The sequence below is a fragment of the Motacilla alba genome, chromosome 3 (assembly GCF_015832195.1).
Source record: "Motacilla alba alba isolate MOTALB_02 chromosome 3, Motacilla_alba_V1.0_pri, whole genome shotgun sequence".
NCBI lineage: Eukaryota > Metazoa > Chordata > Aves > Passeriformes > Motacillidae > Motacilla > Motacilla alba.
In genome coordinates this window covers 44,047,310-44,070,481 of record NC_052018.1, presented here as the reverse complement: position 1 = coordinate 44,070,481, position 23,172 = coordinate 44,047,310, and the positions used below count along the sequence as shown (strand labels likewise).

Here is a 23,172-nt window from a genome sequence, read left to right as displayed (position 1 = left end):
TAATTAGGTGGCGTCAGTATTAAAGCACACAACCACGCTTTCTTGACGGGGGGGGGGGGGGGGGGGGGGGGGGGGGGGGGGGGGGATGCTGTATTAAGCCCAGACATATAAACAGCCTAACAAGCAAGGAAGGCCTGACCCTGCTTTTCCTCACAAACCTACAGGGAGAAACCTGAGCTTTCAAAGAAGGCTCCTGTCTTATTCTCCACTGCCTACCTTCAGATTGGAGAGCTGGCCAAAGGTCTTGGAGCAAACATTGCATTCGTACTTGATCTTCCCATTCTGCTTTTTCAGTGGGTATGGGAGGGTTTTGTAACCGGTCACATTCCTCTTACTTTTAATGAGATTCATGGCTTCTTCACCACCGGTGGCAGCCAACACCACTGAGGTAGGTTTAGGTTGCATTATGTGTTCCGAACTGGCTGCTGTACCAGCGGTGGGGGACCCACTGGTAGGGCTGCATGGCTTGTCCTTCATGCTGGCAGCAGCGCCTGTGATAGAGAAGGCACTGTTGGGTGCTGGTATGAGGAAGTCTCTTGGGTGATCAGGCTGCAGCAGTCGACGGCCTCCTTCACTGGGCAATGAGCTGGGGAGCGTGGTGGGGTTCAGCATGTGGTGGGAAAGGCTACCTCCACTGAGCAGGTTGCCGTAAAGAGGGTACATCCTTGGGAAGAGATTGAAATTGTTGATGCCGTTGATATTGTTCAAAGCGCTCAGGTTATTACAGCTCATATTGAACGGAGGTAACAGGAATTTGGGGTAATGGGGGTTATAGGACGGTAGAAAGGCAGGTGAGAGGTGGCCAGGAGGTGCATATCCAGGATAAGACCCCAATCCTTCTGAGCCATATGATCCGTTCAAGTAAGAGTATGGCTCTCTGTGCTCTTGGGAAGGAGGTGCCAGAGGCGAAACAGTGACCCCTGGACTACTGTGAGGGCTTGAACTTTTTAAACTTTGGTCTGGGCTGCTCCTCCCAGAAGGACTTGGTGTAGTAGATGCCTGGATGGGTGAGTGAGTAATGTAGCTGGGTCTGTCCATGCCATATGCTAAGGAAGCTTTCAGATAGTCTTCAGGAATGTGAGGTCGGATCGGGTAGACAACTCGAGGGAAGAAACACCTCTCCGGGCTATAGTTCTTATGTAAATCGTCCAAGTCTTTTTCTGGAGTAACTGGTGAAATGTTGGTCTGAAAGAAGTCTTTTCCTTTAGGAGGATTGGATTCCATTTTCAGGATTTCTTTCACACTGTGCTCCTTCTTTGGGACGCTTTTCTGATAAAGCTCATCTTTATCAGCGCTGTGCTGCTTTGGATTAATGTGGGTTTGTGCTGAAATACAAAGACAAGATAACGATTCTTTAGATATGTCACTGGTGTTACCTCTTTTCAAAACAGAATCTAACCCCTACAAGTTTAGTGGGAAGGAAGGGCTACTCTCAGAGATGAGTAATCATTCAACTTGCCACAAAACTAATGGTTGTGTGAAAAAATGCCTGCTGGTATTAAGTGTTAATAAAAAGCATTGTTAATTTAAGGGATACTGACCAGTACATAGAGATCTGGATGATGATGCATTTGCAGAGTGCCACTCTGCAAATGATATCCACTCCGCAAACTGCTATCCCCTTCCTTCCCCCTTAAATTTGCCTAGCTTTGCTGCTGAATGTCTCTTTAAGCAGTATTTCTAATAAATGTGGTAATGAGCATTTGTTCACAATACAGGTTTAACTGAAGGACTTTGCAGAACACAAGCTCCCAGAAATGTTCCTCAGTAAAATAACAAGGCATGACAAATCGGGTTTTGCCAAACCGCAGCAGTCACTTCACCAGCCAGTTCAATTACTTACAGTACCAAAAAAACCATGGCTGGCTAGGATGAAAGCCTTCTTCAAAGAGAAGGTATTCTCCATCAGTAAACAGATCATTACTCATTAAATATACTGCTTAGGAACATCTACAACAAAGCAGACTATTTACTGCAGATTTCTGTGGCATTCAGTCTATGCAAAACTCCTCTGCTTACAGCTGTATTTTATAAAAAAATGCTGAAGCAAAGCAAAAGAAAGCAAGACTGGTTGGCTCCAGCTTAAGTTGAAATGTGCTTTTAAAAAAAAGGAGAAAAGAAATATGTATTTAGAAGGAAATAGAAGCTAGCATACATTCATCTCAGTTCAGCACATACTCTATTTATTTGTATTCAAAGACCTTGCTGTCTGGACATAATACAATCTTAACAGCACACTGAAATATGACTTCAGTAGAAAAACAAATCTGCCTTTATCTTTGTTACATCATCTTGATTACTTGTAAGATATTTTATTATAGGGGGGAAAAACTACGAGAAGGTTTCATAATCATAGTTAGTTAGTGCAAGGCTTTCCATCAGGAGGTACAAGCCCACACCAGTAGGTATGTGACTCAAGAACACTGCAGACCCTTAGAAACGTTTCTGCTCCCATGACTGACTGATCTTGCTTCACTATCTGAGGTGAGAAACAGTTATTTCTGATTTTTGGAGGATCATCTGAACCAAGTGAGGAACGTGAGAACAGGCAATGACCACGCCGCTTTCAACACAGATTCTTTGCTTCACTATTCACTACCCTGATGGAATCTATCATTTGGCAACATTACCCTATAAGGCAAGGAAAGCCATTTATTAAACATATCCAAGAAAAGAGCTGCTTGCAAAGCATGCTCCTACTTACAGCAACCCACTTTACAGTAGCATCCTTTTTGAAATGGCATTAGACTAGTAACAAACAAATTTAGTTTGAGATTTTTGAGTAGTTTGTATATTTTCAAGTTCCAATGAAATGCAATTGAACACAGTTAAGTTCAACTAAAACATTTCTGATAAAACTTAAAAGTGTTGTACAGCAAGCATATGCACACATAAGTGCACAGACAGCTTCCCAATTACTTCTCTTAGTGTCCAAAGTTTAATGCAGAGCTGTATCAAAAATAAAGTAATAACATGCTGTGTTTTCTGGCTTTAAAAAACATCTACTTTCTTTGGTAATTTCTCCTGTACTCCTGGACTGGTAACTCATTTTCTAAATGTCAGCCAGATTTTGGGGCATAGCATAGAGGTCCCACGAGGTTCAAGAAGCTCCACAAGGGCACTATGAATAATATTATCTGTATCTTCTTATCAGCTGCCTTTCACCACAGCAGTGTTTCAGAGCAAACATTCCTGGTGACACTATCAGCATCGGGAAGTATCAAGACCAGGCAGTACTGAAAACTGGACGGGGGGTGGGAGGGAGGACTTGTGAAGCCTTGCAGCAGGAAAAATAAATAAATACTACCTTATCAGGCCCATATCAGTTTCTCAGTGGGGTCTGTCAAGCAGGAAGTTCAAATTGACACTTTTCTCTTTTAAAGAAAAAAACCCAGGGGGAGGGGAAGAGGAAGGAGAAATGCTGGTGGTGCTGGAAAAGTGATAGAGAAACTGGGGCCTCTTCAGCTGGAGAAAGAGCTCCCACTGTCACAAGGTTAAACATGAGGGTGGGGATGTACGTGCCTTATGTGCAGGAGCAAGCCCAGGAGTGACAGAAAGGAAATTCATGCAGAGATCGTAACTTTCTTTGTGCAACAATCCCATGCTCTCTCTTGACTGACAAAAGATAATTGCTCTTTTCTTCCCTTCTGAATTTTCCCAGTAAAGCTGTCCCTCCTACTAATTTCCATGTGTAGAGAGAAATTATGATATTTTAAGATATTTTTTTCAAGTCTGTGACAACTCTCTTTAGTTTGCAAGCTATCTTTGGTCCATAAATCCCCTCTTAGCTTTTTCCCTTATTACCTGAGCACAAGGGACACTTGGGAACACCAGAGAGATCAAAACATAAACAAGTGTGTCAGCACTGTGTAAAATAAGAGAAGGTAATGTCCAGGGCCAAGTAGAGGTTCTTAAGTTTTATACTGAAGGTGGATTTAAACCAGGGCTGAAATTGATTGAGAGGTTTACAACCCTTCTTGTTGCTCTTAAAGGAGCCATACTTCAAAGTTAAAGAGATATATTTCTTATAAATGGATTTTTTTTTTGAACTTGTGATCTTCGATTTAAGTTTTTACCAATCAGAATGTCTCCCATTCACTCCTGAAATGCATTTCTCCCCGCGCCCCCATATACACACACATGCACACATATATATATATGTACATATACAGTAAATATAGGCACATATTCTTCCAAGATCTGTCTAGTTTCTGTGGTCAGAGGGACACACAGAAAAGAGATTCACAACAAAACAAGAATGGTGCAGCTGCATTTTTAAGTTACTGATCTGAGGGCGGGGGGGGGGGGGGGGGGGGGGGGGGGGAGAAAGGAAAAAAAACCCAGACGTGCCTCTTGAGGATCCTAACACTTTTAACTGAGGTCAACAGATTATTTGCTCAGATCTGAGATTAGTGAGTGCATGCAAGAGGAAAAGGGACAAAACTCCTGTTACTTTTAAGTATTGATAAACTTGGGTGAAGGAGCTGCCTGAAGTCACTCCAGTGTGGGTGTTCCAGCTACAGACTGCTGCAGAGCTATAGACTTTGCGCTCGGTTTTTGTGCTCTGAGCTGTAGCCTGAGAAACATTTCATAAAAACAATGATCTGTTCTTTTCTAAAAACTTGAAAAACGGTTGTAGGCAGACAGTAACTGCAACAGTAATTTCAGGAGTGAGATGGTACTGAACACTTCGAGTGGCAGAGCTTAATTATGCCGATTCACATTTTCGATCTAAATTAAGCACCTCTTTTGCTAGTAGAAAGAGAACCTCGAAGTTGTGAAACGGGCAAAACAAAGACTATTTCCACTCAAAATGAGAACAGAGACCAACATTCAGAAGTACAAAATTTGATCATCTGTTTTCTAAATGTGTCCAAGGCAGTGTGACATGCCTTTGAAAACCTTTTGCTCAGAGAAGGTCTTTCTGGGAGCCTTCAAATAATTCTCAATATTAAGACAACTTCAGTCCTCAAATTCTGATTTTGTGAAGATAACTTCTCATATCATTTAAAAATCCTTTTCCTGAGCTCTTCTGAACATTCCAGGAGGCATTTTTTTAAGCAAGTGCAGATGTTTCCTCTCAACCCAAACAGAAAAGCTTCAAAACCAGAAAGTGAAACTGCCCATAAACAAAAGGGAAAGCAAGCGACAGGGCTGAGCTAACGGCCAGCATGTCAGGGCCAGCAGGAAGAAGAGAAGAATAAACTGCATTTAAGAAAAAAGCATTAAAAAGTTAGTCTTCATAGAACCGGAAACACTTTAAATAATGTCTTGTTAAACCTGTTAATGAAACAACAAGATTGCCAAATATTTTGTAAATATGCAAATTATCTTCCCCCAGCTTGAACTTTTTTTCTGAAGCTTGACCAAAAGATGTCACCTGCCTATACTTGACTGAGGAGACAAACATGACATGAGCAGCAGGAAGTTGCATCATATGATTGCAATATATGAACATTATTATCAAATAGTCATGTCCTGAGTCAATGCAATTGTTTGAATTTTGTTGGGTTTTTGTTGTTTGGTTTTGGTTTGGTTTTTTTTAACTGTTACCCTCTCCACCCTTCCATCCTAAAGTAATCCTCCCATACTGAGGTAAGAATGAAATTCTAAACCATTTGGAACTGCCAAAGCAAATTTCCTCAGTGTTTGCTAAATAAAATATCACAGACTAAATGACAATCTGAAGGAGCAGTTGAATGAGGTTAGGCACATTTAACAAATTACTGAAAATTTATTTTTAGCAGAATACAGAAATCTTATTCCACCATACTTAAAACTATTTACTGGACAATGGCACCATCTGAAGGTGACATCTCAAATCTTGACAGAAAACATCACAAGGCCTCAAAACAGGCAGGAAGGGAATAACATTTGAGTTTCCAGAACTGGGATAATGTGGAGTCTTGCCTCTACCACTATTGTGCAACTCCTTGCAGGCACTTCAACATCCATTTGAAGTTACGTAGCTCTACTTGGAGCTAATCATGGCCGTGAAGGTAGGTGTGTGCTCCAGCGTCTGAAGGACTGGGTCAAAGGCCCCAATTCAGGAAAACACAGAGGACAGGGTTAAACCCACAACTAAGTACATGCCTAATTGCTGTCTTGCATCTGGATGCTTTCCTTCTGCGGCACAAATGAGCTAATGCTGGGGAAGTTACCTTTAATTTGAAAGTTTGCTGTTACACAGGCAAGTAGATGTTACATGTGGGTGTGTAAATACATTTATGCTCTAAAGTGGTAGTTCTCTCATTTTTGAGGCCACTAATTACAGGAAATAAAGCCAGAGAAATTCCCTGATACATTTTTCCCCGGAGGCCCATCCTGCTCTGGTGCTTAAAGAGGAACTAAGGTGCTGAACTCTTAAGGCTGTGATCCCCAAACCCTTGAGGCACTTAAAGCAGATGCCTATATTTTAAGTTGGCAAGACTGGAAGGTCTCTGTAGGTGTGTGTCCCAGGTGGCCTCTCCTGTGCTGGGCAGCCAGCCAAGGTACTACTCTTCCAAAGCCTCCCACGGGCACCACTGTGCACTGCACACCCAAGACACAGTGAAGGGAGAGATCTGGGTGCAACACACCACGGCCACTGGTTGCCTCCCACCCACACCAACATGTATCCCATGGGAGGAGACCCTGACTTCAGCTTGCTTCTTGGGACCCAGACCCCAACTTTCCCTCCCTCCTCCTCAGCGGGCACCAAAACCAGCAGCCACAGGCTGGGAAAGGTGGTGATGCACCCCTGCTCTTCTGAGGGAAGCCATACCACTTTAAACACCAAATTATTAGCAATCCATTTGGCTGGAGAAGACTTTCCTGACTTCCTAGGAGGTTGTGGGGGGAGAAGGGGGTCCCCTCAAGCAAGGCTGTGTTCAGATGTCTTGCTAGGCCAAAGCTCCACATCTGTAGCAGGTACAGGGTGCCAGAGAACTGGAGACAAATTCCTGCACTTTACTCATGGATGAATGCAGTGCCAGGGTACCTTGGCCAGCCTTTGTGACAGAGAGAGGCTGGAGAGGCAGCACGATGCTCTCTAATTTTAGATTTAACCAGTGGCCTGGGAGCAAGGAGCAAAAGAAAGCTAAACAGTGCTGGCATTCACAGTAAACTCATCTGGAAAAACCATCCCTAGTTGCACCATTGCTACAGGGACTTTGGAAAATAAAGATCTTTGGGAGACTTGGCTTTTTCTTCCACAATTTTCAAAAAAAGGCTAACTTTAGAAAACCTCAATCCTTATGGTACCTGTAGGGTTTTTGGCTCATCTGCAGGCTTTAGGCCTGAATGTGTTGCTCACAAGAATGAGGGAAGAAGAAAAAAAAATGTGAAAAGTTTTTCTCATTTTCTGAACTGCTATTTTTTAGGTAGAAGGAGCTAATATAAAATTTCTAAATGGTTTAAATGTAATTATCTTAAAAAAGAGAAGAATGTCTATTTCAAACTCAGCAGCTGGAAATACTGCAAATATTAAGGCTGAACTACAAAATTGTGGCTCAGGTTCCCATTTCTTTAAATCCTTATACTGAGCCTACTACTCTTACTAAAATAAGTTATTCTGCCATGTCCAGACACTCCTAGTTTTGACCTGATTAAGAGTAACTGGACACAGTAAGAAACACTTTACAAATATATTAATTGATTCTTCTGCAAGGAAGCCTAAGGTGCCAGCAGATGCAGGAAACTGAACCTGTGTTTGTGTATCCTCCTAGCTAGTGACCTAATGTGCCTGACTAGATTTTAGCAAACTCCTCATCCACCAGAGCCCTGCATGCTGTTGTCTCATCTCACCTGCAGATCACACTGAAAAGCCAACAGCTCATTATATCAGGAAATAAAACTGCACAGAGAGTGGTGAAATGACATATGTGCAAAGATGACAGGATCAGTGAGACAGTTTCTGAATAGAGAATGTAGCTGCATAAGACATTCCCTCCCTCTCTTCCCTCTGTCATTAGGAGACAGCAAGTTTTCTTCTATTAATTTGTAGGGAAAGACAAAAAGCTAGTGAAAGGGTGACACCCACAGAGTATAGATGTACTTTTGATTAATCTGAATGTGTGATATAAGTTTTATAATATTGGATGACAGTTCTAATGATCCCCAAGTAACGCTGATATTTTATAACCCATTCCTTGTTGCCAAATAACCATAAATAGTTCTTAAAAAAAAACAACAACAACAACAACAACAAAAAAACTGCTTGCAGTTTTTCCTTCAAGTTTCAGTGTAGTCACTGGTAGAAGGACAAAAGAATGTCCTTTAAGAGCAGCAGCAGGGGAAGTAGACTAAGAGTCCACTGAGAAGTCAGCAAGAATCTTTTCTTCTCTAGAAGGGGCTCTGGGTGAGGTGTCAGGCAGTGATTAAGCGAGAAGTGAAGCACCAAGGCTGGAAATAATCAGAAACCACAGAGGAACACAAACTCCTGGAAACACCTCTTCCCTCTGCTACCAGTGCTATTATTTTTGAACAGAAAATGAAAGCTGCAATAAAAAGTCAAGAAATGGGGACAAAGTACACTGAGCTTAAAACACAAGTAACCAGATGAGAAGACCACAGGAGGTTTGCTCCCATAAGATAAGTAAGGGTAGATGCAAGGCTCAAAGTGCATTATGCAGTAAACACGAATTTTGTCAGACATCTAGACAGAGTCATGGCACGTTGCCACTTCCTGGTACAGTGAGGGCAGCCCTTTGGGAGCATGAGTGGACAGCCTTTAGTATATGCCACCAAAGCAGGCTTTTGCTCAACACACTGTGAGATCCGAAATTGCAAAGTCTGACAGTGAAGCTATGGTTAGGAAGACAGAGGTCAGGTTGTCTGTCCAGAATTTCACCAGATAAGACTCAGATTGTAAACAAACAACTACTCAGAGATTTTATAATCTCTTTCCATTTGAACAGGCACAGGGAACTCATTCTCTTGTGTTGGGTTTTTTAATTCCCCTTTTCCACTCCAAGCTACCTCTTGTGACACAACAGATGATGCAGCTGTGTAATTATACAACTTATTATAAGATTGTATAGGCAGAAGAGACATTACTAGCATTCCTTGTTTATACTGTAATCCACTTACTGAGGTTCATCATTGTCAGCTCTCTGGAGGGGGGATAGTGCAGCCTCTCTGCAAAGTCTCGGCAATACCACACAAGCAGCTCTTGGTTGGCAGGGATGGGCTTGATGGTATAGAAGTAGATGTTCATTCCATTCTGACAAGCAGCCAAGTTCTGCTCCTGAACAGAGTAGCCAGGGTTTACATAACGCATCCAGTTGCTCTTGTCCTCGTTAAATCCATCAATGAAGTGGTGAAGTTCACCACTTGAATAGATCTGGAATAGAGAGGAAGTGTTTATGAATATATATACATATATATAGGCACAATATACAACATGTAGGCACAGAGTCCAGAGGGAAAAAGTGATAAGCTCCCCTTTTTTTTTTTTTTTAAGATGAGCATATATTACTGAAGTAAGAGTTCAAGCTGTGTTCCTGCCTTTCCAACAATGACATCCTCTGAGTTAAGAAGGTATTTAAAGGCAAGTCCACAGTCACCTTTTCCATTTAATCTTAGCTTGTGTCTCTGCTAGCTTCGGAAAACAAGACCCAAAATCTGAAATGCAGAGTACTCTTCTGTGTGAACAGTCTACCTTAGAGTCCTTTTCCTGGTGCTCTGATCAACAAGTGGGTGATGCTGATGACGGCAGGTCTGAGTGCATGCTTGCATTAATGCTTTGAGTCACCTGTGTATAAGACTGACTGGCTGTGCTATGTCAGAGTTCTTCTCGCCTCTTTCTATGGCCTCTGTACTTGCAGTTTCCTACCACCTCCACCCAAAGGTTTAAACTATGCAAACATTCTCCACTCCCTAGAGTCCTAAAGCAACACTTGCTCATAGTTGAACTGTAACCCTTTTGTAGGAAGGCTGGGCGAGGCAAAGATGAAATTCACCTGCCACAACTGAAGGAAGACCTGACGAGGGGTTAGCCCATGAGATGTCACTTTTCCTACCAAGGGACATGTTCTGACTTGTCCACAGAGGGGCAAGAAAACATGAATCTGAAAACTGCTCAGTGGTTTCAGGGGAAAGAAGTTCCTATCACTGACAGAAGCTACTGTTTCCTGAAATAAGAATAAGAGAATAATTTTAAAAAAGAAAAAAAATTCAAGAGAAGTCCAGGAAACACGCTTGTAAAACCACACTGCTTACTCTCAAGGGGAACCAGCTCCATACTGGATGAAATGGGGCTCCTGGTTTTCTGAAAACAGATGACCAGGCAAAAGCCAGACCTTGAAGCGGGAGCAGCTTGCACCAGCAACGCACCTCGCTCAGCAGGAAATGCCTTTCCAAAGGGGAGACAGAGCTTATCTCGGGGAGCAAGCACTCCACGGGGTGCTCCTGCCCGTGTTCCCTCAGCACTGTCTCCCGCAGCTCCCCGGCCGGGCAGCGCCCTCCGGCCGGCCGGGCCCTCCCGTGCTCCCCGGAGCCCGGCGGGCAGAGAGGGGAGGCGGCCTGGCCCTTTAACGCGGGCCGTAAACACCAGAATCACTTTCTTTAAGAGTAACTTCCTGTAAACTGAGAAGGGGGAAATACATGTGGCCTCATCAAAGCAGCTTGCGAGAGATTTTGCGGTGTGTTTGTTATGAGAAAATGGAAGGGAGCCGGGCGAGTTGCGCTGCATCAAGAGGAGCCTTCGGGTTTCTCTGCTCACCCCGGCTCGCAAACTTCCAGGAACGCGGGGCTCTGCCGCTTGACGCCTGCCACCACTTCCCAAACCAGCCCTCCACCGCTCCCACGTCAGGGCCACAGCTCCGACTCCGGGGCAGAGGCAGCCCCCGGCTCCCACCTATTCTGGGGAAGGCGCGCCCAGATGTGCTGAGTCACGGCGCGGTTCCCAGAAATGACGCGGGCCCGGGCGGCCCCGCTCCCCTGGCGCGGGCAGCGTCCCCGGGTGCCCGGCAGATGTTCCCGCTCCTGCCAGCGAGCCCAGGATGCCTTTAATAACATGTGGGAAGTTATTATCTCCCACAATTTCCTTTGCATATGCAAGCCTGTGTCGGACCCCTAGGAAGGAATTAATTTTCAGTGCAGCAGGCTGCCTTGAACGAAGCAAGAGATTATAACAGGGAATTTAATGATGCTTAGATAGCTCCTAGGATATTATTTCTGAGGATCCCTCCACATTAAGGCTTAAAATCACATCATAAGAATGATGTCATCTTTCTCACTGCACTGTAGGAATGAAGTCCTGCAAGATGGTTATCAGCCTTTTTTCCCTGTATCAGCCTCCTGGTCTCTTCCTAGACTGGACACAAGCTCCCAAAAAGTTCAGCAAAAAGAAACATTTTGTGGCCTTATTAATGTGGAAACAGTTGCCTGCTCTGTAAAAACACTCGTGCAAATAACTGCCTGTGCAATGCTGCATTACATCGCACAAAGACGATCTGAGAAAACCAAAATGATTCAATTAGGTAGGAAGAAAGGGGTGTGGGGAATGCTGGTGCATGCCCTGGGCTTCACCTGGATATGAGGTTGGGATATTACTAAGGCAGGCAGGCACCTGAGCACAGAGGCTTGGACACAGTCCCAAATCCACGGATTTAGACACAACCTACATGGCTAGAAGGCAGCAAAACAAATCCGTGGAATGAGATGGGGCTGAAGGAATGTTCTCTAACAATTAATAATGTATCTGTAAGGAAAATGAGGATTATGTCAACTGATAAACTGGAAGCATATTCCACAGCACAGACTGCCCACACCAAAACATATGGGCTGCTGCTTTCTTCTAGCTTATCCTGTGGAGCACAAATTAGGCACCACCTCTGGTGTTTATCTCTTTTACCTTTGCTAAGATCCATGAGCTGCTTTTTTAACAATTCTGAGGAGGCCTAGAAAGATTTATTAATTGAATGATATATGCTGAAGACTACCACCACTGTGCTATAGCAGCTCTATACAAGAAGCAGGAAGAAATGTCAGGAAATGTATCATAATTCCAGGGTGAAAGTTTATGCAGTACTTTAACAGCTTCTTCATGGTGGGGAAAATCAAGGACTTGATACTTGCATAAATCAGAATTACTTTCTGCTGGGAAGAAATGCAAAATAACCTGCCCTTACAGCAAAGAGCAGAGCTATTTCTTTACAGAATCAGCACCAATACATTTTGGAAGAACGAGCCAGGAAGGGCTGTGCATCTCCACCGCTCTCTCCACCCACACAGTCCCTACATCCAAAACAGCCAGGCTTTTACTCGGCTTAATTCACCCACTGGCCCTGTTTGTGGCTGGCCACATACAGAGGCTGTCCCCTGCATCACACAGCAGGAAGTGACCCAGCTTCTCAGCCATACTCATTTAGTGATCTGCTCACTGCAACAACGTGGTGCTGTTTTTTCCTACTTACCCGCCAAAAGTATTTTCTGTTCGCATTCTTGGGAACTGTATCACTGGTATAGATCTCTCCTACCAGGGGTCCAAAGCGTGTTCCTTTTGGGATGTACTCTTTGCTTATCACTCCAGTGACCTACAAGAAGAGCAGCACAAGATCAGTCGATTGCCAGTAGAAAATGAGAAGTCTCCCCCTTCTCCCCTGTCCCCCAAATGTAACAAGGTAAAGCAAATGATTCAAGAAATTTTTTGTGACAGGTCAGCAAAACAGAAATGAATAAATGAACAATCGTGTTGGTTACAATATGAACAAGTTTTGTTAGGTCCTAGCATTTTCCTAAGACATATGGAAGCTAATGATGAATACCACCTTAAAAATGTGCTTTTTGGAAATACATTTACAAGAAGAAACAGTAAGCAAAATGTGCAGAGATTGTCAAATATCTTCAGAAGTTATTTTTCCCTATTCAAAGGCAACCACTAAAAGTCTAGTTCCAGCAAACAAAAATATGCAATATCTATCAATCACTTCATTTCTACAGAGTTTGCTTTTCTAATAAGTTAGGAACTGGAATGACTGCTCTTCCAGATCAAAATGAAACCACCCTCCACCCCCCTCCATTCTTTGGTCTATACCCGCCCTGATAGCTAAAAGGAGAACACAAAAAAAAAAAAAAAAGACAACCTTCAGTTCTCTTACCAGCATACAGTGGCACACAAAACAGAATATGAAATGGCTCTGGGACATATACTCACAGGTCTCTTTCTTGTACAAAAAAAGAATCATCAGTTCCAGTAACATATATTAAGTGGGTTTGGTCAAAAAAGGTGTAAGGATTTTGAAGAAAATGCTCCACTGTGCTAGGTCTAAGAAATGTACTCTGGTTGTTCAGCTTCCTTCTTGACAGTAATTATACCAAAAAAAGTCACTGACCACAAATCAGGAAGCAATTCATCATTATTCAGAAGAACGTGCCTTGGAGTAACCCTTTGCAAAACACTGCTGAGTTATTGGTTTTGTCTCTCTGTTTCTCACCAATCCTCTTAAATTTAATGTATCTAAACAATGTTAGAAAACCAGCGATTTTGTAAACCAAAAACCCCAAGCCTTTGCAAGATTGATCTTGCTGCTCGGATAGTAGAAAAAAAAGAAGGCAAAAAGCCCATTAATTTGGTATTAAAACCAAATATATTATAAACTCTCATAGCAAAATGTATTAAACATCTTTCCACTTGTCTTGCCACACATCTTGCCACTTGTCTTTTTGCTCACCAGGATTTCAGAACAAGACAGGAACACCAGAAGTAGTTGAGGAAGACTGAGAACTGGGATTACTGCTGTCTGTACCCCACAAGGAATCGATGTCCTTACCAAAGCAGATTAGCACTTGTCAGACCCCACAGACAGCTCACTTCAGTGAGCTTTTCTATTTCTTTTAACAGTGCTACTGAGCAAAGGGTGGTAAAAACCCTGGACCGTGTGTAGACAGCACTTCACAAATTAGCTGATTTTCTGATTTTCACATATTCTGATTTTCTCATGCTACATTTTCTTACATTGTGTGATCCTTAATATGTGAGAGGCAGACAAAGAAATCCTTGCCTGTGTACTGGTCAAGATTAAAAATCTCAGTAAAAAATGAACACCTAGCATAATTTCCTGTTAAATGTCAAAATAAAGGGGCCAAATAACAGCCATGGATTCAAGGAATCACCTGGAAACAGATTGCTGGGTGTTCGTGGTGGCTGTTTGTACTCGTTTGCATTTTAACATGTGTTTTCAGCACACTACAAAGAAAAAAAAATTAAAACATCAACAGCAGAGGTAGTTAAATGCTCCATTGATCTGTGCATCTGGAGTGAAGAGAGAGAAGAGGGACTTACAGAAATTTTCTTACACCTACCATATGCTGAAACAAGCTCAGTGGCTCAGTTTTATTTTTGTCTTGCTTGTACATGTCTCATAGAGAGCTGAAAAAGGCAGATGTTCTTCTCATTTTCCCTATATATCTTAATTTACATCCATCTGCCCTCTCAAGAAAAGTTCACAACCAAGCTACAAGTACACACTACCAGTTTTATTGCATGATAGCTTGAGATTTTTCATGGTTTTAAAAATATCTTGGCCTTAATTAAAATGACTTTAATGAAATTCTCAGAATCTCTAGAAATCACTCCTTGAACTAGTCAACTTGAAACACTCTCTGACACAGCAGATACTTTTTGATATCCACCTTATAGACAGCGTTTGTGTTTAGCTGTGCCAGAGGAGAAGTAAAGATGATTTCTCAGCCTGTACCCATCAGAACTTCGCAGAAGAGGTTCTGCACATCTGCCCGTGCCAACACTGAAGTTTTGCTAAACCAGGATATAAAGCTGTCCAGATGACTTTTAGCTGACGGTGGCTCTCAGGTCAGCGATTCTCGGCCTCCACTGTTCCCTCACAAGCTCAGCTAGGATCGATGAGGGGCACCCTCCAGGAGAAGGCTGCCAGCAGTGCCAAGGCAGCCTGGCTCCAGGCTGCCGGCAGCCCTCCTACCGTAGACAGAAGGGGCTCCTGCCCCGCCGCAGCTCTGCGGGAGCGGCTTAAGAAGAGGCCAGGAAGCAAGCAGGGAGCTGCCGAGGGCTAGCAGGCAGGACAGCGGCGCAGCTCCGGGTCGGGAGCCGGGGGTGAGCCGCCCGCGGGCTGCCAGAGGGCTGTGCCAGAGCGGCACTTCGGAGCTGTGTCCGCCAGGTGTCCTCCAGCGCGCCGCTCCGCCCGGCGGGGAGCCCTTCCCGGGCGCCGCGGGGAGCCGGCCGCGGGCGCTCCCCAGGAGCGGAGCCCTTCTGCCGCCGCCGCCCGGGCGCTGCCTGCGGTGCCCGCACCTCGCCGCACGGCAGCCACGGGCTGCTTCCCCCCCTCGTTCCTCTCCACAGGCGCTTACCCCTTCTCCCTTCAAAGCTCCCAGCACTCCGCCGCGTCCCTCCTCTCAGTACAGCGGCATTTCCAGCAGGAAGGTGCAGCCCGGCGTCAGCCGGAGCCCGCTGCCCGAGCGGGCCGGCTGCGAGCGGCGCCCGGGCGCGCCGGCAGGGACAGCGAGGCCGCCGGCGGGGCGGCCCGGCGGGGGGAGCCCGGGGCCGGCGGCAGCCCGGGACCGCGGCCCTGGAACTGACCAGGGTCCTAATGCGGCGCCGGGGGCCGGGCACGCCGGGGGCCCGGCTGGCCCGCTCAGCGCATCCCGGCCTGCCCGCGGCCCCCGGGCATGAGGCGGCTGGGCTCCGGTCCCAAATCTGATCTGAGACGGCGCTTTGGAAGATCAGCGCTCCTGCATCTTTGTTTGGGGAGAGGGCACTGAAGTAAAACAACGACTCCTGCTAATTCTGCAAGGGGACGGTACTTTGCAATAGGACCACTAAACTGCTTTAAAAAACCAAAACACCGAACTCTTATTGGCTTCATTAAAACAGCAGTATTCTCCACACGCGAATAGGGCAGGCCGTTATATGTCCTGAATTAACATTAATTTTAATTTTTTTTAGCTACTAGTTCTATAGTTATGTATTTTTTACCCCTTTGTTCAGTGACCAGTTTTCTAAAAGTTATGCCACAAAATAGAATGCTTTCAGATGGCTTCCTCAGCAACCACATAAAAAATAAATAAAAGCAATAGGGGAGAGCAAGTGTCTGAGGTCAGTGAGGCACAGTTCATAACGGCTCAAACTCACCGCTTTCACCAAAATCACTGATTCAGGGTCCGTCTCTAAGAAATGGCCTTATCAGAGATATGCAACAGTAATAGGTGTTTTGCCAAAATAGTTTTCCTCTGTCAAAGCTCACACACCAGGATGAGATACTAGTAATATTCAAGATAGCAGAGTAACTGTCATTTTAGATCAAGAAGGGCTGTTTGGGCTTTAAGCACCAAGACCAAAGGGAAGATTATTGAAAAAATATTGTTGAATGTCTGCATGAAAAGTTCATTCACATATGGCCTTGCAGAGCATAAGCCCGACACCACATTTCATCATTTTTTTACAATTGCCAAAACTGGGGGAAAGGATAAATAATTCACGCATAGAAATAAATAAATGACTTCATGTAAATCTAACAGCCTAAAATGTTATGAGCAGTAGTAATTCATTTTTTAAAATGCTGACACATTCTGTGAACTCACAGCAAAAAATGTGTTCTTCAGAAAAGTCCCTGATCAAGATCCAAGAATAAACAAGAGTATGATGACGTGTCATGGGCTCCCTTGCAAATTGCATAAACCTTTAAAGAGGAGCTTCACAAAGCATGCAAGGAGAAGACATAGAAAAAGCAGCCCTCCTCAAACAGCAGCGGCTGTACTTCCTCCCTCCTAAGCAGGCACGCAGTACTTTTCCTGCTCCAGCCAGAGATACAATGCTAATCGTGACAGAACTAGGATTTAATGATCTAATCATGACAGAGTCCGCATTTCACAAGCGATATATTATAAATGTTTTTTTGACAATAAACTGACTCAGCATTTTAAACTCTCAACCAGATGAAGCCATAGCTCTCCCCAAAGTTAACAATGAAGACAGCTCACATCTGAAACCCACTGGCAAACACGCACGTATGCATCCCTCAAAGTCTTACCTCATCCTTTTGCAAGTGAAAAAAACCCACTCTCCCGAGCTGTCAGGACCCCAGTGGTTTTCCATGAGGTCAATACCAGAATCGGGCTCCCTCACTGACCCACAAACACCAACATGCAAAAGCAACACATGTACCCAGTCCTGACCTCACTAAACAAAATCGAACTTGGAAGGCAGGCAGAAGAAAAATACAGTGTTTCATGTCAGAAGTTCCTAGCACACAAGCAGATTACGCCACCTACAACTACTTCACCCTGTGGACGAGTAGCAAAAGAGACCTGTTGGTACATTCACCAGAATGTAGCCTTCACAGAAGGTGGGCAAAAGAGCACATCCTATCGGCCCTTCCTTTCAGAGCTACCTTAAAGACAGTCAGGGTTTAAAAGCTCCTATTGCTCCTTAGGGTAGGTGCAATTCAGCACAAATGAAAGACTGGGGGGAGCTTTGGAGAACAAAAGGAGGATGTCCTATATTCAGACTCCCACTAGCAGGGAGCTGCACGGGTCACATTTTACAAGAAAGAACCAGCAATCCTTCATCAACTTCTCTCCCCCCCCGCCACCTCTTATATAGAGATGGCAGCAATCCTCCTGATTCACTGACCTGAGCCAGGGAATAAGGAAATTACACCTTGGTGTTTCCAAACACAGTGTTGGGAATTTTGAAAGCTCTCTGGATGTCTCCAGCCACAGCACTAGGACTCTACAGGGGCAGAGAGAGCAAGCAGCCTCAGCAGCCAATCAGTCATCATCCGGCAGCCAAGGACCGACCCGAGCTGTCACACTGCAAGCTCATCCTTCAGTCAAGAAATCCTCCTGTATCCCATGGCAGAGTCTCAGCTTTATTTCCCTCTTCACACCAAACTAAGACCTATCTAGCAATGCAATAACACAAAGCCAGGTTTCACACATTTTTTTCTGGAGCATGACCTTTCTGTGCCAAAGTTCTGCAGGGCAAGACAGGGCAAGGCAGATGGGAAGCTCGAGTGATTTTAAGGAGAATTTAGCTTTAACCTCTTACCAAATGTACTTGGCACTCTATTAGGCACTGCTAAGCTAAATTCCATGGTGTCAACACCCTTCAGCTGGGGGTCTGGCCCTATTTCTGGACACAGGATTAAACAAGTACCTGCTCTGGAAGGAAATATTTGATAGGCATGGATGAGTGTACCTCTTCTTTTCAGCTCTGTGGTCAGTATGTTTAGCCCAAGCAGAAGCACAGGTAATAGTTGCTCTACCACAAGTCTCAGCACAGGGAGAAATGAAGGGTTGTCCCCTGGCTTGTTACGCTACTGAACATCACACCTAGCTATAATAGCTACTCTATACGAAGGAGTAAACACAAAACCAAATTGCTCATCCAGGCTTGTTTCTTTCCAGCCCTTCTGAAACAACAACAAAGAATGTACCCACTCCAGGGACAAGGATGGAACAGACTCGCACGGCTAGCTACCGGTGAAGATACTGTCCCAGATAAACAAAAGTTAATTTAAGCTACGACCACACTTCTGTCAAACTTGCTACAGTTCTACCATTACTTCCTTAACTGACATGCCAGAGTTTTTAAGAATTTAGGAAGTTGGGAATACAACAAGCTCATGAAAAGAATAAAGCAATTTCATAACCAAAGGGAAAACAAAAAGAAATAATTAAACACATTTCCAGGAATTTGTTTGTTTTTTTTTTTTCCCTTTACTTTTTTAAAGCTATTTATTGGACAACCGAGGCACTTTAATCTCTGAGCCAGAGGCAATGAATGGTCCTGGCAAACAGCAGCCTAGAAATTGGCACAAAGAACTACCCCACGGTTTAAATATGCTTATTCAGATGCTGTTCAAATTGTGTGAAAATTTAACTGTTTGCGAATTGGTACAGAACCAGTTTCAGGGATAGGTTGGCTACAATTTTCAGTGAAAATATTACACAACAGATGACTAGCACACAGTTTCTTAAAAGAGTTATTAGGGTCGCATATGAAAGGCCAGCGGGCAGCATTTGTTGTTGTTGGTAGGGTGTGTGTGTGTGTGTATGCTAAAGAATCAAAGACAGGGTGAGCACATGCTTTCCAAAGCGCTGTGATTTGGCTTGTCTGACTCCAACCTTCCCCAGAGCACTGCCGCTTACCTCTTTGCAGTTAGATGCATATTTGAAAGTCAAGTTCCTTGGCAAGGAAGCCTCTGCCTGAGTTAGGGTGCCTCCATCGGCACTGGGATCCAGCGGATGATCATTTACAATATATGTGCACTTCTCTTCAAAATCAGCCTCTGTCCACAGAGTCATGTCAGCATCCTCCATGTCCATTTTCATTGTCCACTCTCTCCCTTTCACCAGATTCTTGAAACTCACAGCGTCCGAGCTACACTGTGTAGCAGCCTGGAAAAAAAGAAAACAGCCTTTAATCCTCATTGTCCTTCAGTGTTGTGGTTTCCGTTGATACAGTGTGACTAATACAGTAGTCTGTGACACTTTAAAAGCGTATGCGGGATAGTTGGTACAGTTGAGTAATAGCCAAAAAGCAGTGTAAACGAAGCTGCTCTGACTGAAGCAGCACTTCAAAATGCCAGCCTCGGTAGTAATGAGGGAACAAAAACAAAGAAGAGAAAATCCCTAGGCTGTGACAACCACTTTACCTTTTTCAGACCCTTTCCTTAATGCTTCAGAGAGAAAATAATATTCCGTGCTGAAGAAAATGTGGGGTCATGGCCGTGAGACCACTTAGTCGCCTGTGGAAAAGCTGCCTCAGAAAAGTGTCACACAAACAAGGAGAGGAAGAGGAAAGGAACTGCTGTCTGCGTCTGAATGAAGCTAAAAATGGAAAGCGCATGTTGGAAGAGCGGAACCCAGCCTTGCCTCTTCCAAATGGGGAAGCCTGAACTTTCCCACCGGCTTTCAACACACAAACAACTTTCAAAACAACCTGGCCCCCCCGCCTCCTCCTGACGTCCCCTTATCCTTTGGCATGGAAGGCTGAGAAAGCCGACATCCTGCCAGCATCACTGTAGCAGCAGCAGCCCTGCACAAAGCACTGCAACATGTTCCTGGGGGTCAAACCCGAAAAGGAGCTGGGAAAATAAATAAAATAATTTTTTTTTTAAAGTTATCCTATTCCTTTTGATTTTGATGGTACGTCCTAGAATTAGTATCCCAGAGCAGTGGATATGAGCCTAGCAGAATAGTTTCAGCAAGTCCTTCAGCCCCTCGGTCTGTTCAGGACAGAAGCACTGTTATCTAACCTATCCTCGAACATGTATTAGGGTCGGGCTCTTTCCATAAGGTTCATGAGGAACCAAAATCTCTGCCTACGCCGGTAGCTGAGAGTGACGCTCAATCCGGCGTAAAATCCCTTCGTTTTTCCTTTTTGGATGCGCAGCTACTATGAAATTCACACCCCTCCTCCGGGAAAAACGAAACACGAAGACTGAAAGCGCACGATCTTCCGAGAAAGAGGTTAAGGGCTGACTGTCTGTGGGTTCGGGGGAGACCCCCGGCGACCCTCGGGACCAGTCCTCCCGGGAAGCACAGCCGGGCCGCCCGAAGAAGCTGAGGCGGGGGTCGCGGCAATACACAGCCCCCCCGCGGCCGCCGCCGCCTCCGGACCAGCCCCGTGCCCCGTCCTGACCGCGGTCGAGGCGAGCTGTGCGACAGTGACGGACCCTCGGTGTTGAAGGGGAAAAGGGGATGAACACCGAAACTCGGGCCGGGGGTGTGACAGCTGCGCAGCGGAGCGAAAGGGTTAATGCCGATCGGAGGAGCGCTCCCGACCCGGGAGAGGCGACGAGGAAACTTTTGCTCCGTCCCGCGGGCGCCGGGACGGGCGAGAAGCAAGAGCTGGGGAGGTGGAGACGGGGCTGAAAGAGGGGACGGCATCGCGCTCCTTACCGGGGCAGAGTCCGCACGCGTTTCCACACCGAAGCCCACCGGCGGCGGCAAACCTGGCTCATTTCTACAGAGTAAACATTTCTCCTTCCTTCCAGCGGCCGGGTCCCCGGGAGACTGACTCACACCTCCAGCCGCCGCTCCCCTCCCGCTCCTCCCTCCCGCGGCTGTCACAGGTGCTGCTGCTCTTGCCGCTGGGGAACGCTGGGGGGCCGCCTGCCACAGCCGGGCGCTCCGCTCGCCCCGGCCCGCCCGCGCTCACGCACCGGCCCCTCCTTCCTTCCTTCCCTCCCTCCCTCCCTCCGCCGGCCCCTCTCACAGCGCGGGAGGTGGGGCCCTACCTGCGGACCCTGCCCCGCCCAGCCCACCCGCGTTGGGTTTTTTTACATCACTGTTATTATTTTATTTTTTTCCCCTTCCTTTCGGCCCCGTGCGTCAGCTGGGAGAGCGGCGGCGCTGCCCCGCCGCCGGGATCTGCCGGGTGGGCGGGCACCGCGGCGTTTCGCGGAGAGCGCACCTGAGGCAGCTTTTACTAGAAATCTGTTTTCCGTGCTATTTTTAAGCTCCGGACTTTAACACGTGCCCGCTTTCGTTCTTGCGCAGTTTGACTTGATAGAACTTTGTAAAAAATACCAACTAAAATTAATTTACTAGCTTACTGATTAAAACTCGATTCGAAGTGCTTGCTCCCAAACCTCAACAATTATAGTACTTTACTTGAGATGACAAATTTGGGAGTTTCAGAGTTTTGATTTTTATCCCTTTCCAGAGTCTCTAATCAGTGCCTGTAAGAGGAACTAGGGAAAACATTTCTGTTTCTTCCCTTAAACAAAACCTTCCCCCTTTCCCTTGGTAACAGCAGGGAAGCTCACAGCAGCAGGACACGGCACGCAGCGTTTCCGAACCCGATGCCCCTTTCGCAGCGCGGTAAGAAAACGAGCACGGGTCTTGCACGGGGCGATGTGCGAGCGGCCATCCGGGAGCGCGCTGCTGAGGGAAGGAGGGTAGGTAGAGCAATCAACAGATCCCGGCACCCAATTTTTTTTTCCTCCGATCCAAGTCAGCATGCTGGCTGAAGGAAGGACATCCTGTGATGATGGCATACAATGTCCTGTTTGTTTATTATTAAGAGCATTCCTGCTTCTCATTACAAAACAACCAGATGCCTTACTTCCTTCAGTGGTCCTGTCTCTTCAGCAAGGCGTCCTCGGGCTCAGAGGAACGGTGATGCACAATTCCATTTATAGCCATCCACAGCCCAGTACAAATGCTAGCTGCTTCACTGTGAGGCAACTCTACTACTTCTTCTCACACGTCTGCAAGCATATTTCTCGTCACTTGCCTGGCACTTTACGTGGCAGCTAGTTTCACATTCTTCTTCTAAACATACACGCACTTATATTCTAGGATGATCTTGGTGTATTTCTTCACAGGAGAAAGGGAGAAGCAGGGAGGGGGTGGGAAGCAGGTTTATGCAGTCGGGTGCCTGTCTGTCTCTCTGACAGACGTACACAAACCCCTTTCCCTTAACCTGCTCCTCCTCCCACCGATAAAAAGACGTGTGGAAAGGATTACTTGCCATTTTGGGCCTGCGATGCTGAGAATAGCACATCTGTGTAAAGACCTTCCGTGTGTGTGCGCTAGCGCGGCAGGGCTCGTGGCAGCAGACCTAAGTAGGGCAACTGCTCGCAAGTGAGTGTCCTGGCTTAACTGCCACCACAGCGTAATTCCACAGGAGAGGTGGCCCGAGCACTGGGGCTGAAGGATATAAATGTAATTGGATATACCCTGTAAAACCGAGGCACATCCAAAATGAGGTCTAGGAAGGCTCTGAAGTAGGAAGAACCATTCATTAAAGGAGAGAAATCCGGCCTACTTGATTGGGTTAATTAACTGATGCTGAGTCACACTGCATAGAACAGAAAAACAATGTAGTCATACTGAAGGTGATTATTTTACCGAAAAATAGTCTCACTCCGAGAGGCAGCTGTTTCAGAGCTTTTCACTTCCCTGTTAGCTTGCAAGAAAAACAAAAAAAAAGGCGGGGGGGGGGGCGGGGGGGGAGACAAGAAGAAAGGGTTGATGTGTTTCCTTCAGGAACTGATCTTCTTAATGTGAAGGAGAGCAGGGGAAAAAAGCAAATCTGCTTTTCAAGGAACTGAGAATGCTTTTGGGCTGGAAAACAAGAGGAAGCAGAGATTAGATTAGATTAGATTAGATCACATCAGATGAAGTGAAATATTCATCAGGAGGATGCCAATATCCCAGGTCAGTGTGGCTCTATCCCTGGAGCCTGCGGAGGTGAGTACAGCC

The 23,172-nt window shown here is 45.6% G+C and overlaps 1 protein-coding gene across 12 annotated transcripts in view; it reads right to left on the bottom strand.

Annotated features, from left to right (window-relative positions):
* Positions 1 to 23,172, bottom strand: part of PRDM1 (PR/SET domain 1) — a 102,401-nt gene that overhangs the window by 4,329 nt on the left and 74,900 nt on the right. For 6 of the 12 annotated variants that reach the window (XM_038132223.1, XM_038132226.1, XM_038132224.1 and 3 more), the window contains 4 exons: positions 19,108 to 19,356; positions 12,399 to 12,518; positions 9,070 to 9,322; positions 217 to 1,325 (listed from right to left, as the gene is read on the bottom strand). In XM_038132223.1, coding sequence (XP_037988151.1) covers positions 217 to 1,325; positions 9,070 to 9,322; positions 12,399 to 12,518; positions 19,108 to 19,290 — 1,665 coding nt within the window. In that variant the 5' untranslated portion in view covers positions 19,291 to 19,356. The other 6 variants (XM_038132227.1, XM_038132220.1, XM_038132222.1 and 3 more) reach the window with 6 other exon arrangements.